This window comes from Papio anubis, chromosome 7 (genome assembly GCF_008728515.1).
Source record: "Papio anubis isolate 15944 chromosome 7, Panubis1.0, whole genome shotgun sequence".
In the NCBI taxonomy this organism is placed as follows: Eukaryota; Metazoa; Chordata; class Mammalia; order Primates; family Cercopithecidae; genus Papio; species Papio anubis.
The window spans coordinates 6,830,310-6,850,683 of NC_044982.1; the positions used below are offsets into that span (position 1 = coordinate 6,830,310).

The 20,374-nt window shown below is 47.3% G+C and overlaps 1 protein-coding gene across 1 annotated transcript in view; it reads right to left on the minus strand.

Moving 5' to 3' along the window:
- Positions 1-343: 343 nt before the first annotated feature.
- LOC101024697 (cholesterol 24-hydroxylase) overlaps positions 344-20,374 on the minus strand; it is a 43,616-nt gene continuing 23,585 nt past the window's right edge. Inside the window, exons 7-15 of the mRNA XM_003902258.4 lie at positions 20,147-20,257; positions 11,335-11,485; positions 11,097-11,159; positions 9,148-9,220; positions 6,322-6,406; positions 5,578-5,688; positions 2,152-2,240; positions 1,374-1,440; positions 344-1,105 (exon numbers count right to left, since the gene is read on the minus strand). Coding sequence (XP_003902307.1) covers positions 935-1,105; positions 1,374-1,440; positions 2,152-2,240; positions 5,578-5,688; positions 6,322-6,406; positions 9,148-9,220; positions 11,097-11,159; positions 11,335-11,485; positions 20,147-20,257 — 921 coding nt within the window. The 3' untranslated portion in view covers positions 344-934. The remainder of the gene's footprint in view (positions 1,106-1,373; positions 1,441-2,151; positions 2,241-5,577; positions 5,689-6,321; positions 6,407-9,147; positions 9,221-11,096; positions 11,160-11,334; positions 11,486-20,146; positions 20,258-20,374) is intronic.

Sequence of the window (20,374 nt, forward strand, 5' to 3'; positions counted from 1 at the left end):
GGGCTGCAGTCTTACCTGCCCTGCCCTGCTGCCAGGTCAGGAGGGCAGCACGGGGCGCTGCTCCACCAAGCTGCTCCCAAGAGAGGCTCAGGGGCCTCCCTGACCTCTCAAATCCAGCTGTCAGAGCCAGTCACCCACCCAGTCCCAACCTCACACAGCACCCAGGGACATGGCCATGAATACAGCACAGGAACAGGCGGGTAACCTGGGGCAGTCTCTCCCAAGCAGCATTGTCGGGGCATCTCTGGGGCACCTGCGGGCTTGCAGCTTCCAGAGCTCTGCCAGCCTCCACATCTCCCCCTTTTCACAGATGAGCAAGCCGAGGCGAGAGCACAGGGCCTGGTTCCAGGTCATTCATGCAGTCAACACACATTTATTGAGCATCGACTCTGTGCCGGGCCCCGGGTGGGCACAGGGGGCTCAGAGACGAATCACACACAGACCCTACCCTTGAGGCGCTGACAGCCTGGGAGGGCAATTGGTCACATCAACGGACACTCACAATACAGTGTGGTCAGTGTGGTGTTAGAGGTAGCACAGGTGACTGAGGGAGCACAGAGGAGGGGCCCCTGACCCGGCTGGGGGTGGCAAGGAGGGCTTCTTGGAGGAGGTGACACCTGAAGAGGGCTTTAGGGAGTGAGCAAGAGTTAGGGTGTCTCGTCTGAGGAAGTGGCCTGTGCAAGGGCTCAGTGGTAGGGACAATGGTGGTGGCTGAGAGTTGGGCGGCAAGGGCCAGTCCAGGAAGGGCCGTGGAGTCCACAGGTGACAGGGAGCGCTGAGGGGTGTGAAGCAGGCAGTTGGCAGAGGGCCCGCTGGAAGCCAGCGTGAAGGGTGGCCCAGGGGATGGGACAGGGTAGAAGGGTGGGTGGCCGTGGGCAACAGGTGGGCGGGCACGGCCCTTGCCCGAGGAGTCTCATCCTGCCTGGGGGCCCCCTCAGCAGGGGGGCGGTGGGGGTGTGGGCTGCCAGCCGCGGGGCCGCAGGGTGCACAGCACTGGGTCCAGTGGCTTGAGCGTGGCCTGCTCCTGCAGCCCGAAGCGCTGCCCGGGCACCAGCCGGAACTCCAGCCTCTGCAGCAGCTTTGCCATGACCACCTTTACCTCCATCTGGGCCCAGCAGACAAAATGAGGAAGGAATGAAGAAGCAAAGACAGAATGAGTGAGTGAAAGAGCAGTAAATGTCACAGCCAGCTCTCCTCCTGGAGGGCCTCCTGTGTTTCGCACTCTCCTCCGTGCAAAACACAGCCAGTCGTCTGGGTCTGGCTCCGCTGGGTCCCGAGCCCACAGCCCAGCAGCCCCAGAGCAGGGGTTCTGAGATGCTTCCTGGCTCAGGATGAGCCACCACCCCTGCAGCCACTGCCTCTGCCTCTCCTACCTGAGCAAACTGCTGCCCGATGCAGGAGCGGTGGCCCAGGGAGAAGGGGAAGTAGGTGAACCGTGGCCTGCAGGGAAAGAGAGGAATCACAAGGCCAGCAGCCCCAGACATCCCCACAGGAACAACACAAGGAAGACAGCAGTTAACCCATGTCTGGATGAACACAGACTTAGAGCCAGGGGCTGGGCACTTTGCATGCAAAGCATGAACCGCTGACTCTGCCGAGGGCTGGATCTGCATTCTCTCTTTTTCTCCTCCTTTTACCCTCCTGGAAGGAGCTTATGTTGTCCCATTTCACACGTGGAGAAACTGAGGCTCAGAGGGGCAAAGCAACTCACTCCAGGTCATAAATTTACATCCAGCTCTGGGCAGAGCCTGGATCTGAACTCGGGCAAGCTGTGGAGTCCAGCTCTTCCCACCATGGCTTTGGTACGTTAACGTGTTGACCCCCACAGCAACTTCCAGATGCAGCCACGGATGGTCCCATTTCTCAGACAGGAACCTCAAGGTTTGGGGAGATGAAATCACCCAGCTTCCCAGTATTTGGTGCTGCTTGTGAGCATGCACTTTAGAACAAGACTGAGCTGGGGCCAGACCCCTGCTCTGCCACTTGGGCAAGTTACTTAACCTCTCTGAGTTGTGATTTCCTCTACAGCCACCTCACAGGGATCTGGAAGGCTATGTGGGCTCAGCGGGCGCCTCTGGCTCAGACCAGAGGCCGCTGTGTCTGTCCTTCTCCCACCAGCCCCACTCATGGGCAGCTCGAGGAGGGACTTACTTGGGTGCTCCGGGGCCGAAGCGATCGGGGTTGAAAGTCAGCGGGTCCTCAAAGTATGTGTCCATCCGCCCCATGACATAGGTGCTGAACTGCGGGCAAAGGGTCCGCTCGTCTCCGGTTCCCAGGTTGTTCCCCTGGCACCTCTTGAGCCACTGAGGCCACCCAACAGGGCTACTCGGAGCAGAGTGGGTCCCACTCTCCTCCCCGCATGGCTTCACCCCCATCTAGGTAGGTGTCGATTGTACCGGCCCCCTAGAAAATCCCTTAAGAGCGAGGACAGCTGACTGTGCCAGCTGGGCATACTGTGTCATCCTGTGCTGGGCACAGCCCTGTGGGGGAGCCATCATTATCCCCATTTTACAGATGAGGGAACTGAGACCCAGAGAGAGGCTCAGTGACTCACCTGAAGTCACCAGGCAAATAAATGGCCAAATCGAGATTCAAACTCAGATCTGACTCTGTGAGGCCAACTTCCTCTAGATCCTGAGAACTGTTATATTCAGTTTCTCTTCAACTCAAGGCCTGCTTCGGCAGGGGTGGGAGTGGAGGAGCTGCAGACCCCACCAGCCGTCCACTTGCATGTGTGGTTCCTCCTGAGTGGGGCTGATGCTCACTCTGTGTCCTTGGCCTCCAAACACTGGGACAAAATCTCCTCCTGAGCCTGCTCCACCCCTGGCTCTCTGTGCTGGGGTCAGCGCAGCAGAGGGTACAGGGAGCGCTGGAGCTGAGCTCCAGCAAGTGAGTGGGAGCATCAGGCACGGGGGCTGGGTTTAGGGCACCTGCGATGTGCCAGGGATTGTTGCCAGGCACATGATGTACGTCATCCTACTGACGCTTCTTGACAGGCTGTGGCTTGGGTGCCATCACCACTCCCCCCAGCCTAACAAAGAGGAAGCCGAAGGCCTGATGGAGATGACCCAGCCAGCCAGCAGCAGAGCTGGGGATGGAGCCCAGTCTGCCCACTCAAAGCCCACAGGGTGGCACCCCCAGGCTGAGAGTGAGCCACAGGGCCTCCCCTCCCAGCTTAAGGGGATCTAAGGAGATGGCCATTATGGCATAGTGGTATTGATACAGGGGTATTCAAAAGAAAGCTCGGCAAAACAGATGACAGAGTGGCCACAGATGAGGCTTGGATGGATGCTGGGGGAAGTGGGGCAGAGCCCTGGGAGGAGAGGGGCTGCGAGCAGGGGCTGGGGCTCCTCCTTCCTCATAGGTAAAAATAAAAAGGATCCTGTCATGGGCTGAATTTTGTCCCCAACAAATTCACATGTTGGAGTCCTAACCCCCAGTACCTCAGTATGCGGCTGTGTTTGGAGACAAGGTCTTTAACGAGGTGATTAACTTAAAATGAGGTACTTAGGATGGGCCCTAATCCAACCTGACTGGTGTCCTTATAAGAAGAGATTAGGACACAGACACACAGAAGGAAGAACACGTGGAGACGCAGGGAGAAGGTGGCTGTCTGCACACCAAGGAGTGTGCCCTCAGAAGAAACCAGCTTCCCAACACCTTGATCTCAGACTTCTAGCCTCCAGGACTGGGAGAAAATAAATTTCTGTTGTTTAAGCCAAAGTCTGTGGCACTTTGTTACAATAGCCCTGGCAAATCAATAGAGATGGGTCCCTGCCTTGAAACCACACACAAAATCAATTCTAGGTAGTTACAAGCTCAGCTTTGAAAAGAAAAATGTAAAATTGTTTGAGGACAATGTAAGTGAATGCCCTGAACTCAGAATAGAGAAGGATTTCTTAAACAAGGCAAAGCAAAAGAAGTAATTGTTAAAAATATTAAGAGATGTAGATCATCAAAAACACATTAATGAAGACAAGCCACAAAGATGACAAACATACCAGACAAAAGATGAACACATGAGTTTTTAAAGTAAAGCTCCAGGGCCAGGCACGCTGGCTCACACCTGTAATCCCAGTACTTTGGGAGGCCGAGGCAGGTGGATCACTTGAGGTCAGGAGTTTGATAACAGCCTGGCCAACCTGGTGAAACCCCATCTCTACTAAAAATACAAAATTTAGCCAGGCGTGGTGGTGTGCACCTGTAATCCCAGCTACTTGGGAGGCTGAGGCATGAGAATTGCTTGAACCCAGGAGGCAGAGGTTGCAATAAGTGGAGATGGCGCCACTGCACTCCAGCCTGGGGGACAGAGCGAGACTCCATCTAAAAATTAATAATAAAAATAATAATTAATAAATGTATGCTGTAAAAAAATAATAAAATAAAATAAAGCTCCACATAGCAATATGAAAAAACACACTACCCCAAAAGGGAAACTGAGCCCACATCTCAGAGACAGAGAAAACAGGGTCAGATGCTCACTGTTAACTAGTTAGTAATCAGGAAAGCACAAATCAAGACCACAGTGAAATACTTTTTTTTAAACACATATTTGGATGGCAGCAGATACAAAATTGAACCATGCTAAGTGTTGGAGACAATAAAGAACAGCAGGTGCTGTCCCTCACCACTAGTGGGCGTCTAAGTTGGTGCAGCCACTTTGGAAGACAATGTGGCATTAGTCTGTAAAGCTGAACAGTCGCAGGTCCTACAACCCAGCACTGCCACTTCTGGGTACATGCCTGAGGAGCTTGCTCACACACTGCTCCTGGCACACAGACAGAAATGGCATCGTTGCTGTGGTGCTCATAATAGGGACAAACTGGGCACCTCTCAAATGCCTGTCACCTGAGAATTGATCAGCAATGGTGATTGTCCCACGGCCCCATAGAGAAGCCTACACAAATCTTACCAATCTTTATACTGAGTCAAAAAGCAAGTCCTACAACATATTACTGCATGAGTGCACACAGGCGCACACACACACACACACACGAGGGAATGGCAAACACACAATTCAGATTAGTGATTCCTTCTCAGAAGAGCAGGGAGTGACTACATCCTAGTTTCCTGGTTTGGTGGGGGGGGTTTAGGGGCTATTATACATGAATAAATGCCTGGATGAATAGATAAATGAATAAGTAAGCAAACAAAGAGACACAAGGTAAAGGAGGTCCGGGGAGAAAGCCGAGAGAGAAAGAGTTATAAAGTGCGAGGAGGGAAAGAACCAGGACAAGTTTGGGTCAACTGTGAAACTGGGCACTTTCCATATCTGCTCTTCGCCAGCTGTATGACCCCAGGAAAGTGACCGAACCTCTCTGAACCTCAGTGTCCTCAGCTGTAAAAGGGGCACCTCCCTTCCAGAATGACCTGCTGTAATCTTCTGCTGAACAGTGTGAGGAGGGGAAAAAGCCCTCACAGGGCTATGGTGAGACTCCGTGAGAAAGAACAGGGCAGCCAGCAAGGCCCAGCGCAGTGATAGGAACGGGGCCACGGGCTCCCCTGGTGAGTCCCAAATTCACCACCACTGGGGCAAGCAGGCCAGCCCACCCCAGGGCCCCCAGGGCCTCCACCCACCAAGAGCGGGGTGTTGCCGGGGACTCTGACCCCATCGATCAAGGTCTCCTCTTCCAGCAGGCGAAAGGTGCCCCATGCTGGTGGGTACAGCCTCAGCGACTCTTTGAGGACCTAGAGAAGCCACAAGGGGAGATAACAAGAGAGGTTGGGAGAGGCCACAGATCATGCTGGCCAGTGGCATGCCTGGGACCCCTCTCTTTCCCACCCATAGGCTGAATGTATACCCTCACCCTGGCCTGGGTCCCAGGCCCCTGGGACATCAGTCTCACCATCACGTGGCAGATGGAGAAACTGAGGTCCAGAAGGAGAAGGGAGCTGTGCAAGGCCACAATGGCAGAGCTGGGACCAGGAATCAGGGCTCCCACCATTCCAGAGAGCCACAGCAGAACCCGAAAGGCCTCCTGCTGTGCTGCAGCAGCTCGGGGAGGTGCTGCTGAGCCTGACTCCACCAGGAAAAGCTTAAGGATCTGGAACTCCAGCCTAGCCGGGAAGCACAAATACGGCATGATTTACTAAAGGGCCAGTTTCCAAGCTAAGCTGAATACTGGGATGGTCTGGGGAGCTCCTTGACTCTGACATCATTAGTCTTGGGCAGCCTGGGCCTCGGGATACTTTAAATCTTCTAGGGGAGTCTCCTATGCAGCAAAGTTTGAAAACCACTGTCCTAAAAGGTCCTGGGAGGCAGCAGGCCTGATGACATGAATCACCCACACTGCCCAGAAGCTTCCCTCCTACTCCCCACACCTGGGACAGGTACTGCAGTCTCCCCAGGTCCTCGAAATCCAGGTACCTCTTAGAACCGATGACCTCATCCACCTCGGCCTGCAGCCTGTGGGATAAGACAAAGACAAGTTCATCTCCAAAGGGAGCCTTTCCCCAACTTAGCTTTAAGAAGGGGACATTGGAAGGAATGGTGAAGACAGACGCATGGGGCTCCCCATCCACAAACACTGTTACTTTTATTTTTATTTTTTGAGACAAAGTCTTGCTCTGTCGCCCAGGCTAGAGTGCAATGGTGCAATCTTGGCTCACTGCAACCTTCGCCCCCTGCCCCCAGGATTCAAGCAATTCTCCTGCCTCAGCCTCCTGAGTAGCTGGGATTACAGGCGCTCACCACCATGCTCAGCTAATTTTTGTATTTTTAGTAGAGTCAGGGTTTCACCATGTTGGCCAGGCTGGTCTTGAACTCCTGACTCCAGGTGATCTGCCTGCCTCAGCCTCCCAAAGTGTTAGGATTACAGGCATGAGTCACCACACCCAGCCCAAAGACTGTTAAAGAGATCCAATGACAGCCAGATCCAAAACAGTGCCCAAACCATTAGGAACCATGTTCCAGGGGCCCTAAAACATCCACCCTTTGTGTCTGATGTTTGGGATTGGCTGTAGGAAACCAGACTGGCCAACATGGTGAAACGCTGTCTCTACTAAAAATACAAAAACTAGCCAGGAGTGGTGGCGGGTGCCTGTAATCCCAGCTACTTGGGAGGCTGAGGCATGAGAATCACTTGAATCTGGGAGGTGGAGGTTGCAATGAGCAGAGATAGAGCTGCTGCACTCCAGCCTGGCAACAGAGCAAGACTCCATCTCAAACACAAAAGTATTGTCGAGGATGTGGACAAACCAGAAAGAACCCTTGCGCACTGCTGGTGGGAATGTAAAATGTTTCAGCGGCTATGGAAAACGATATGGTGATTCCTCAAAAAATTAAAAATAGAATCACCATATGATCCAGCAACCCCACTTCTGGGTATAAACTCAAAACAACTGAAAGCCGGGACTTAAAAAGATATTTGTATACCCATCCTCACAGCAGCATTATTCCAAATAGACAAAAGGAAGAAACAACCCAGGTATCCATGGACAGATGAATGAATATGCAAAATGGGAGAGATCTTACAATGGAACATTAGTAAGTCCTAAAAAGGAAGGGAGTTCTGACACATACTGCAACATGGATGAACTTGGAGGACACTATCTGAGTAAAATAAGCCAGTCACATAAAAGACAAATACTGTATGAGTCCACTTCTATAAGTCACCTAGAATAGACAAACGCATAGAGACAGAAGTGGAATTGTGGTTACCGGTGGTGGAGGAGGGGAGAACGGACAGATTTTCAGTTTGGGAAGATGAAAAAGTTCTGGAGACGGAGGCCAGGAGCAGTGGCTCACGCCTGTAATCCTAGCATTTTGGGAGGTCAAGACGGGTGGATCACTTCAGGCCAGGAGTTTGAGACCAGCCTGGCCAACATTGCAAAACACTGTCTCTACTAAAAAAACAAAAAAAAAAAAAAAAAAAAAATTAGCCAGGTGTGGTGGTGCACACCTGTAATCCCAGCTACTCTGGAGGCTGAGGCAGGAGAATTGTTTGAACCGGGGAGGTGGAAGTTGCAAGGAGCTGAGATCACACTCCAGCCTGGGCGACAGAGCAAGACTCTGTCTCAAAAAAAAAAGAAAAAGAATAAATAAAAATAAAAAATAAACAAAAATAAACAAAAAACAGTGGAGGGGGATGGCATTCACAATGTGAATGCCCTTAATGCCACTAAACTGTGTGCTTAAAAACAATGAAAATGTAGAATTTTATGTTATATATATTTTACCACAATTTTAAAAAGAGTGGATTTGGGAGGAGGTTACAATCAGGTGGGCAATGCTGTGACAAGGCGCATGGGGAATAAAAGCCAGCTGTACAGCAGGTGACAAAACACAGCAAAGCTGCCCGTGAGTAGGTGAGAAGGTGCTGAACAGGCACTCAGCAGTTAACAGTGAATTGGCTCTGGGTGAATGGGGTGCCATGGGTGGGTTTACTATTATTATAACTTTTCTGCTTTTCCCAAAATTTTTATATGAAATGCTTATTACTATTATACTTATTTTTAAACCCAAGAACGATTGTATGTTCACTTCCGCCCTTCTATGCTGCTGATGACTAATAATGGTAATTGAAGGCCTGACCCCACCTCCCCAGAGCTCCCACCGAGCCCATTGGTGCGTTCTGAGAGCTCTGACACTTGCTTCAGCCACTCCATGTAACTGTCCTGGAGGGAGCCTGTTTGTATTTAAGGAAACCAATGGCCCGACTCAAATGCCACCTCCCCAGGGACGCCCTCCTTTGTCTTGCCGTCAGAAGACAAGCATGCCCTTGGCACATTAGCAGGGATTCTGCTCCATCATCACTGCCAGGCTCTGGCCAGGCACTGGGTACACTGTGGGGAGGGAAAAGGCCACGGTCCCGCCCTCCTGGAGCTTCCGGTCTCATAGCTGAATAGACATGATGAAATAGTCCCGGGGAAACACATTCATGAGTTGGGAGGAGGCTCAGAGGGAAAACATGGGTGGCTCCTTTAGGGATCCGAGAAGCCCTTTCTAGAAGAGGAGTGGGAGGAGGAGGCGTGTTCTCCAGGGGAAAAGCAGGGAGAGCGTTTCCAAGAGAGGGAACAGCACGTGCCAAGGCCCGGGGGAAGCAGGGCATGTTGAGGGGACTCAACCACGGGAGGTAGGGACAGGTGGCCCTCAGGAACAAGACATCAGACAGACCCCTTTGCCAGTCCCAAGATCACCCCCCATACCTTGCCACGATCTCCGGCTGGCGAGACAGCTCCATCACTGTGAACGCCAAGTGGTTGGCAGAGGTCTCGTGACCTGTGGGAAGGGTGGACAGTGGCTGCTCCACGTGGGGCCACAGGATGAAGGAGACAGTTTGTCTGCCTCTATGCCAGCCAGTGCTGGCAAGTAAATGGCATTTGCCCCCATGCATCTGGGTCTAAAAGCCCCTTCCTTGAACCATCGTCTGGGTCTCACTTGGCCCGGGGAGGTGCTCACCTCCATTTTGGAGAAGAAAAAGTGGAGGTGGAGAGGAATGGGTCTCTGGTCACACAGCAGGGAGAGTGGGGAGGGACACAATTCAAAGTCGGTGAGCCCAAGGCCTCTCCTTCCCATGCTGCAGTGCACACACAAAAGCCCCTCATGACCCTGAGGTTCTATGAGGGGTGGCGGACGTTTCGGGAGGCAGATTTTGACTTTTAGCAGGCTCTGGCCAAGGTGATAAAGTCAACCCCTCCAAGTTAGCCTGAGAGGCAACAGACATGAGTTTACTCTGAAGGAGTAGGTGGCTTACCAGGTGGCAACCACTGGCCAGCCAAGGTGCTTGAGGGGCTCCGCTTGAATGCAGAAGGGCCTGTATCTTACAGCAAGTCAGAGCTGGGAAGAAGGGCCCAGCTCCTAGGGTGTGGAAATGGGCCAGTCACACAGCCAGCGGAGCCCTCAGCTGGGGAGCGGGGTGGGAGAACAGAGCAGCCCTGGCCCCAGCTCTGCATCGCTGGCTGTGACTATAGGAGGCCACTTCCCTCCTCAGCCTCAGTTTCCTCACGGGCAAAGGGAAAGACAGACACAACCCACCCTGCCCTCGGCCAGTCCCCCATAGCATCTGGACGCAGGGCTCAGGGATAGACTGGAGGGATGAGACGGGATTAATACACCCTCTTTGGAAGGTTGGATAGAAGCCTGGAGAGTTCCTCAAGGCCCCCATTTTACAGATGAGGAGACTGAGGCTAGGTCTGTCCAGAAGCCTCATCCAGGACCTGGGTTTCCAGTTGCAGGAAGAGGACCAGCCATTGGTTCCACAAGTCCCTTCTATCCACTGCAGGGAATGGCGCCCTGCAGCCTTGCTTTAACACTGGCCATTTCTAATCTCCTGGGGCATCTGCAAGTGCTTCTCCCACCTAAAGGGCCTTCCTCCATGCCGTTCACCTGTAGACCTCTTCGTCCATCAGTACTTGTCTCTGTCTGTCCACCTCTGCCATTAGACTAGGAACTGTCCCTCATCTTGTTCACCTCCATCTTCCCGGTGCCTAGTGTCAACCATTTGTTTGTGTATTTCAGTCAATGTTCGTGGGAAGCTACCGCACTGGGCCCTGGCAGAACAGAGGTGAGCTAAACAACCTGACCCTTTGCTCATCAAGTCTGGTGGGGAACAGACCTCACTCAATTACCACAAATAAATGAACAGCTTAACACTATGAGGTGGGTGGTGGGGAGGAGCTCCAGGCCTGCAGCCAGCTTCTAGCTGAGGGCCTGAGGCAGCCTGCGCTTCCCTGAGGAGGAGGCATGTGAGGGCTCGCTGACAGGTGAAGAGGAGTTTTCTAGGTGAAGAACCATGTTCAGGAAATATCTGATGAGCAAACGAATGAAGCTGCTTAGCATCTCTTTTTGTGCCAGTCTAATGCAGGCCTCCCCGCAAATTCTGAGTGAGGGGAAGCCTGCATTCACACAGCCAAGCTCTCTGCAGCTGAAAGGCCAGCTTCACACATCCCCACAATTGCCAGCTGCACTACCAGGTCAGATGCCCCCAAGACAGCAAGAAGAAGGGGTTTCTGCTCCCTTTAGCCCAGCCCCCTAGTCCTATGGTGAGCTCTGCTCAGATAGCCCCCAAAATCCCAGAGAGTTGGATTTGAGGGATCCATGGTCTGCAGTATTTCTGCAGAGCTCCGGGCCCTTGGTCACCACTAAAGCTACAAACCAGCAATGAAGAAGGTGACGAAGTTGTCCAGCAGACCCTCATCGTCCTGGGCCCCCTCTTCAGCTGAAAGACAAGGAGAGTCTCAGTTCCCAGCAAATATTTGCTCCCTTTCCCCACAGCTCATAAAGAACTAACTGTGTTTCTCCTCTTAAGCCAAACAGAGCCAGAGGCGATGAATCACCTGGGGGACGTCCCGGCCCACCCCACCCTCCCCAGTCTGCAGAGGGGGCCCTCGCACCTTTGAGAATCTGTGTGAGGATGTCGGCAGGAACCTCCTCACCCCTCTTCAGGGCCTCCCGGCGGCGCTGGACCCAGTCCCTGCCCACCTGGCGCAGGAAGCGAATGCTCTCCCGGACCTCCCGGAGCTGCTTCCTCTTCCCTGGCAGGAACTAAACAAGAGTTTCAGCTCCAGATGGCCAAGTGAACATGCATGTTCCCTCTCCCCTCTCCCCCACCACCCTGAAATGACTTTAGCAGCACTGGCAAGCCGGGACGTCAGTAGAATGTGAGAAATTCTAGAAAAGATGAAGCAGCCAGGGAGACTGGATCAAGATGGCAAACTGGGCCCAGGCCTCAGTCTCCCTTTCCTGCACCAAATCCTTAGCAGTGGTGGGTGGGATGGCTTAAAACATCCACGTAGCCCTGCAAGGTAAAAATGGACCCCTGATGGGTGGAGGCAGTTAGGCTTGCATCGAAGGAAGAAGTCCCAAGCAGAAGGAAGTAGAGTGCGATCAACCGCCAAAAAGACGGGGCGGTACTGGGGTCTGCAAGCTCAGAGGCTGAAGTCCCAGGGAACAGGAGGGGGCCCTGAGATGAACTCAGCTATCACTTTTCCCCTTTTTTACTTCTTCATTCCTAGGATAAGGAGGTGATATGTGGAGCTGCAGCAGCAATCTTTTAAAAAAATCTATATATTTTAATTGATATATAATAATTATACACATGTATGGGGTGCATGTGATATTTTGATACACGAATACAATATGCAATGGTCAAATTGGCATATTTAGGATATTCATCACTTCAAACATTTATCATTTGTGTTGGAAACATTTCAAATCTTCTCCCTATTTTTCAAATACACAATACCTTGCTGTTATAGTCACCCACTCTGCTACTGACATTAAAACTTATTCCTTCTATATAACCGTATGTTTGTACCATTAACCAACTTCTCTTCATCCCCTCACTCACCCTTCCCAGCCTCTAATAACTATCATTCTACTCTTTACCTCCATGAAATCAACTTTTTTAGCTCCCACAAATGTGGGAGGACAGGCACTATTTGTCTTTCTGGTCTTGCCTTGTTTCACTTAACATAATGATCTCCAGTTCCATCCAGGCTGCTCCAAATGTCAGGATTTCATTCTTTCTTATGGGCAAAGAAAATTCCATGTGTATATACACCAAATTTTCTTTTCTTTTCCTTTTTTTTTTTTTTTTTTTTTTTTTGAGACGGGGTTTTACTCTTGTTGCCCAGGCTGTAGTGCAATGGTGCGATCTCAGCTCACTGCAACCTCCGCTTCCCCGGTTCAAGGGATTCTCCTGCTTCAGCCTCCTGAGTAGCATGGTGCCCACCACCATGCCTGGCTGATTTTTTGTATTTTTAGTAGAGATGGGGTTTCACCATGTTGGCCAGGCTAGTCTTGAACTCCTGACCTCAGGTGATCCACCTGCCTTGGCCTTCCAAAATGCTGGGAATACAGGCATGAACCGCCGCGCCCAGCTACACCAAATTTTCTTTATCCATTTGTCTGTTCATGAACACTTAGGTTGATTCTATATCTCGGCTATTGTGCAGGTGTCCCTTTGATATACTGATTTCTTTTCCTTTGGATAAATACCCAGTAGTGGGATTGCTGGATCATATGGTAGTTCCCTTTTTAGTTTGAGAAACCTCCATACTGTTTTCCATAATGGCTATACAAATTTACATTCCCGCCAACAATGCATAAGAGTTCCATTTCTCTCTGTCCTCACCAGCATCTGTTATGTTTTGTCTTTTTGATAATAGCCATTCTAACTGGGGTAAGATGATATCTCACAGATTTGCATTTATCTGATGATTAGTGACACTGAACATTTTTTCATATACCTCTTGGCCATTTGTCTTTTGAGAAATGTCTATTCAGATTCTTTGCCAACTTTTTAATGGAATTATTTGCTTTTTGTTGTTGTTGTTGTTGTTGTTGTTCGTATTCCTTGTCAGATGGGTGGTTTGCAAATACTTTGTCCCATTTAACAAGTTGTCTCTTCCTTCTGTTGTTTCCTTTGCTGTGCAGAACGTTTTTAGTTTAATATAGTCACGTCTTTTTTTTTTTTTTTTTGAGATGGAGTCTCACTCTGTCAGCCATGTTGGAGTGCAGTGGTGTGATCTCGGCTCACTGCAACCTCCGCCTCCCGGGTTCAGATGGGTTCAAGTGATTCTCCTGCCTGTGCCTCCTGAATAGCTGAGTAGCTGGGACTACAGGGGCCAACGACCATGCCTGGCTAATTTTTGTATTTTTGTATTTTTAGTAGAGACAGGGTTTCACCATGTTGGCCAGGCTGGTCTCAAACTCCTGTCCTCAAGTGATCCCGGCTGTCTTGGCCTCCCAAAGTACTGGGATTCCAGGCACGAGCCACCATGCCTGGCCACATTTGTCTATTTTTGTTGTTGTTGCCTGTATTTTTGAAGTCTTAGCTATAAAATGTTTGCCTACACCAATGTCCCGGAGCACTTCCCCTATGTTTTCTCCTAGTGTTTTGAATTTCAGGTCTTATGTTTAAGTCTATTATTATTATTATTATTATTTGAGACGTAGTCTTGTAGTCTCGTAATCTCGCTCTGTTGCCCAGGCTGGAGTGCAGTGGCACAATCTCAGATCACTGCAACCTCCACCTCCCAGGTTCAAGCAATTCTCCCTGCCTCAGTCTCCCGAGCAGCTGGGACTACGGTGTGTGCCACCACACCCAGCTATTTTTTGTATTTTTAGTAGAGACAGAGTTTCACCATATTAGCCAGGATGGTCTCCATCTCCTGACCTCGTGATCCGCCCATCTCGGCCTCCCAAAGTGCTGGTATTACAGGCACGAGCCACTGCGCCCGGCCAAGTCTATTCATTTTAAGGTGATTTCTGTATATGGTGAGAGATAGGGGTCTGGTTTATTATTCTTCTGCATTCAGATATCCAGTTTTCCCAGCACTGCCCTTTCCCCAGTGTATGTTCTTGGCACCTTTGTTGAAAGTCTGTTTCATGTAAATACATGAATATATTTCTGGGTTCTCTATTCTGTTATGTTGGTATGTGTCTGTTGTTATTTTTTAAAGCAATACCTTGCTGTTTTGGTTATTGTAGCTTTACAGGATATTTTGAAATCAGGTAGTGTGGTGCCTCCAGCTTTGTTCTTTTCGTTCACAGTTGCTTTGGCTATTTGGGCTTTTTTGTGGTTTCATGAAAATTTTAGGATTGTTTTTTCTATTTCTCTGAAGAATGTCATTGGTATTTTGATAGAGATTGCATTGAATCCATAGATTGCTTTGGGTAGTATGGTCATTTTAAAAACAATATTAATTCTTTCAATCCATGAGCATGGGATGTTTTTTGTTTGTGTCTTCTTCAATTTCTTTCATCAGTGTTTTGTAGTTTTCCTTGTATAGGTCTTTTACCTCCTTGGTTAAATTTATTCCTAGATATTTTATTTTCTACATAGCAACTGTAAATGGGATTGCTTTATTGGTTTCTTCTTAGTTCATTATTGGTGTATAGAATTACTACTGATTTTTGTATGCTGATTTTTTACCCTACAACTTTACTGAATTCATTCATCAGTTCTAAGAGTTTTTTGGTGGAGTCTTTAGGAATTTCTAAATATAAGATCATGTCTTCTGCAAAGAGGGACACTTTGACTTCTTCTTTTCCAATTTGGATGTCTTTTATTTCTTTCTCTTGCCTGACTGCTCTGGCTAGCACTTCTATTAATAGTACTATGTTGAATAAGAGTGATGAAGTAGGCATCCTTATCTTGTTCCAGTTCTTAAAGGAAAGACTTTTAGCTTTTCCCCACTAAGTATGATGTTAGCTGTGGGTGTATCATATACAGCCTTCATTATGTTGAGCCATGTTCCTTCTATTCATAATTTGTTGAGAGTTTTTAACAATGAAGGGGTGTTAAATTTTATCAGGTGCTTTTTCTGCAACTACTGAGATGATCATATGTTTTTTTCCTTCATCCTGCTAATATGATGTATAACATTTATTGACTTGCATATGTTGAACCATCCTTGCATCCCTGGGATAAATCCCACTTAATCATGGTGAATTACTTTTTTGATGTGTTGTTGTGTTAGGTTTGTTTGCTAGTATTTTGTTGAAGATTTTTGCATCTGTGTTCATCAGGGACGTTGGCATGTAGTTTTCTTTTTTTTTTTTTTATTGTTTCCTTGTCTGTTTGTGGTATCAGGGTAGTGCTGGCCTAATAGAATAAGTTAAGAAGAATTTCCTCTTCTTCAATTTTTTTGAATAGTTTGAGAAAAATTGGTGTTCTTCTTTATAGGTTTGGTAGAATTCGGCAGTAAAGACATCTGGTCATGGGCTTTTCTTTGTTGGAAGACTTTTTAAAATTATTATTATACTTTAAGTTCTAGGGTACATGTGCACAATGTGCAGGTTTGTTACATATGTATACATGTGCCATGTTGGTGTGCTGCACCCATTAACTCGTCATTTACATTAGGTATATCTCCTAATGCTATCCTTCCCCCCTCCCCACACCCGACAACAGGCACCGGTGTGTGATGTTCCCCTTCCTGTGTCCAAGTGTTCTCATTGTTCAGTTCTCACCTATGAGTGAGAACATGTGGTGTTTGGTTTTTTTTCCTTGCAATAGTTTACTGAGAATGATGGTTTCCAGCTTCATCCATGTCCCTACAAAGGACATGAACTCATCCTTTTTTATGGCTGCATAGTATTCCATGGTGTATATGTGCCACATTTTCTTAATCCTGTCTATCATTGATGGACATTTGGGTTGGTTCCAAGTCTTTGCTATTGTGAATAGTGCCACAAAAAAAACATACGTGTGCATGTGTCTTTATAGCAGCATGATTTATAATCCTTTGGGTATATACCCAGTAATGGGATGGCTGGGTCAAATGGTATTTCTAGTTCTAGATCCTTGAGGAATCACCACACTGTCTTCCACAATGGTTGAACTAGTTTACAGTCCCGCCAAAAGTGTTCCTATTTCTCCGCATCCTCTCCAGCACCTGTTGCTTCCTGACTTTTTAATGATCACCATTCTAACTGGTGTGAGACAGTATCTCATCATGGTTTTGATTTGCATTTCTCTGATGGCCAGTGATGATGAGCATTTTTTCATGTGTCTGTTGGCTGCATAAATGTGGAAGACTTTTTATCGGTATTTCAAACTCATTACTCACCATTGGTCTGTTCAGGTTTTCTATTTCTTCCTTGTTCAATCATCTTGGCAGGGTGTATGTGTCCAGGAATTCCATTTCTTCTAAGTTTTCCAATTGTTTAGTGTAGAGTTGTTCATAAAAATCTGTAATGATCATTTGTATTTCTGTGGTATCAGTTGTAATGTCTCCTTTTTAGTTTCTGTTTTTATTTATATGGGTCTTTTTTTTCTTGGATAGTCTATTTATTGGTTTATTGATTTTGTTTATCTTTTCCAAAAATCAACCTTGCACTTCATTGATCCTTTGTATTTTTTTTAGTCTTTACTTCCTTTAATTCTGCTATGATATTTATTATTTCCTTCTACTAATTTTGGGTTTGATTTGTTCTTACTTTTCTAATTCCTTGAGATACATCATTTGGCTGTTTATTTGAAATCTTCCTTTTTTTTTTTTTTTTGATATGTTTACTGTTATAAATATCCCTATTAGCACTGCTTTTGCTGTATATCACATAGGTTTTGGTATGTTGTGTTCCCCTTTTCATTTGTTTCAAGAATTTTTTTTGTTTCCTGCTTAATTTCTTCATTGACCCAATGGTCATCCAGGGGTATACTGTTTAATTCCCATGTATGTGTACCATTTTCAAAGTTTCTCTTGTTATTGATTTCTAGTTTTATTCCATTGTGCTGAGAAGATACTTGATATGATTTCAATTTCTTAAAATTTGTTGAAATTTCTTTTGTGGCCTAACATATGATCTATCCTGGATAATCTTTCATGTGCTGATGAGAAGAATGTATATTCTGCAGCTATTAGATGAAAAGTTATGCAAATGTCTATTAGGTCTATATGGTCTAAAGTGTAGTTAAATCCAATGTTTCTGTGATGATTTTCTGTCTAGATGATCTGTACAATGCTGAGAGTGGAGTGTTGAAGTCCCCAGCTATTATTGTATTAGAGTCTATCTTTCCCTTTAGATCTTTGCTTTCTATCTCTGGGTGCTCTGGTATTGGGTGCAAATATATTTAGAAGTATTTTATCTTCTTGCAGAATTGATCCCTTTATCATTATATAATGACCTGGTCTCTTTTTACAGTCTTTGACTTAAAGTCTGTTTTATTTGATATAATTATAGCTACTCCTGACAGCTTTGGCTTGTGTTTGTGTGGATATCTTTTTCCATTCCTTTACTTTCAGACTGCATGTGTCTTTACAGGTGAAGTGAGTTTCTTGTAGGCAGCATACAGTTGGGTAATTTTTTTTATCCATTCAGCCAATCTATATCTTTTAAGTGGGGGAATTTAATCTGGTTACATTCAAGATTATTATTGATATGTAAGGACTTATTCTAGTCATTTGGTTAATTGTTTTCTGGTTGTTCTGTATATATTTTATGCCTGTTCCTCTCTTACTGTTTATCATTGCAATTTGGTAAACATTCTGTAATAGTAATATTTAACTCCTTTCTCTTTCTCATTTGCTGATCTGCTCGATCAGTGGGTTTTATACTTTCATGTGCTTTCACGATGATAGAGATTATCCTTTCACTTCCAGATGCAGAACTCCCTTAAACATTTCTTGTAGGGCCAGTCTAGTAGTGATGACTTACCTCGGTTTTTGCTTGTCTGGGAAAGACTTTATTTCTCTTTCAGTTTTGAAGTATAGCATTACTGGGTACTATAATCTTGACTGACAGTTTTAAATTTCCAGCACTTTGAATATATTATCCCATTCTCTCCTGGCCTGTGAGATTTTCACTGAGCAATCCACTGTTAGTCTGATTCCTTTATATGTGAATTCATGCTTATCTCTTGCTGTTTTTAAAATTCTCTCTGTGTCTTTGACTCTTGACAGTTTGACTATAATGTGCCTTGGAGAAGGCAGACCTTTTTGGGTTGAATCTACTTGGAGATTTTTGAGCTTCCATCATTATACAAAGCACGACTATACCTGGATCTCTATATCTCCTGTACCTGGATGTCTATATCTTTTGCAAGACTTGAGAAGTTTTCAGCTATTATTTCATTAAATAGGTTTCATATGCCTATGCCCATCTCGTCTCCTGAAATTCCCGGAACTGGAATATTTGGTCACTTACTGCTGTCCCATATGTCACAAAGACTTTCTTCAATCTTTTCTTTTCTTTTCTTTTCTTGGTCTGATTGGGTTATTTCAAAAAATACCTCTCTTCAAGTTCAGAAATTCTTTCTTCTGCTTAATCTAGTCTATTGTTGAAGCTTTCAATTATATTTTTATTCCATTCACTGAATTCCTCAGTTTTAAGATTTCTGTTTGTTTCTCTTTTATGATATCTATCTCTCTGTTGAATTTCTCATTCAGGTCATGAATTGTTTTCCTGATTTCTTTGCATTTTTATCTGTGTTCTCTTGTGTCTCACTGAGTTTAATGTCATTATTTTGAATTCTTTTTCAGACATATAATAAATGTTATTTTCTTTGGAATCTGTTGCTGGAGAATTATTGTGTTTCTTTGAAAGTGTAACGTTTCCCTGTTTTTTCCATGTTTCTTTTGCCCCTATGTGCATCTGGTGTAACAGTTTCTTCTTCCAATTTTATGGATTGGCTTTCATAGGGAAATACTTTTCTATAGATGCGTCCATAGTGTTGGGTGGGTAGGGTGCTTTGGATTTGATTATGGATTGGCACAGTAGCATAGTTTCTGTTTAATTTCTTCAGCTGTAATCAGTGTCAGTGGTATCTCTGAGTTTCTCAGTGACTTAGACTGTCATTGTTAGTGGAGGCCATGCTGAGGCTTTGCTGAGGATGGAGATGCCAGGCAGGCCAGTCCTTGAGCACCACTGGTGGCAACAGTGGTTAGGATGGGCCTGTGCTCAGGCCCTTGGATGGCATATGTGGGCACCAGCAGTAGCAGGAGGGATGGGCCTATCCTCAGGTGTCCTCCAATATTGCACACAGGCACTACCTACATTAGGCAGAGCAGGCCAATCCCCAGGCCTCCAGATGGCATGCTTGAGTGCAGGCAACAGTGGGTGGTGGGCTGGGCAGGCTTGTCCTCAGGCCCCTGGATGATGCATGTGGGGGCCAGTGTCAGCAAGTGGGGCAGGCCTCTCCTCAGGCCCTCTCAATGGCAGGCGCTGGTGGCAGCAGTCATGGTAGACCATTCCTCAGGCCCCTAGACAATGCACAGGGGTGCTAGCAGTGGGTGGGGCTTGTCTGGTCCCTGGACCGTGCGTGCAGGTGATGGTGGCTGCAGTGGATGGGGCAGATTGGTTCCCAGTCCCCATGTGGGCATAGGCAGTGGCAGCCAGGGTGCTGCACCTTTCGCAGCAGCCATCTTATGACAATGAGGTGATGTGCTCAGACAGTGAAACAGAAAGACAGAAGGATCCGGAAAATCTGACACCATGGAGCCATCATAGTCATCCTAGATTGCCTGCTTTGGGGATCATTTCACATGAGAGAAAGATTAACTCCTAATTCACTTTAAGCCAATTTGATTTTAAGCCTTTACTTTAGGCAATGCATGCAAATCCTGATTCAGAAGTCACTTCAGACATACCAGAACTCAAAACACATTCTGAAAAAAAAAAATCACTGAAGGAGGTTCTTCAGCAAGTGAAGACAACAGCTCTGGCGGCTGGTCACCAGAGGGAGTGCTGAGGCAGTACCTTTGCCAGAGTGTTGCGGGATGCGGTGATTCCCTCCAACATCAGTTTCACTGCCTGAGACAGAGGCTTCTGGGCACCCAGCAGCATACTGGTCTCCATCCCAAAAGCTGCCTGGGGGAGAGAGAAGGGCAAGGTCATCCCTGGGGCACAGAAGAGCAGCAGATCCAGGGCAAAGCCTGGCATCATTCTGTTAGACACCTGGACTCTGAGTTAAGGGTTTATATGCAT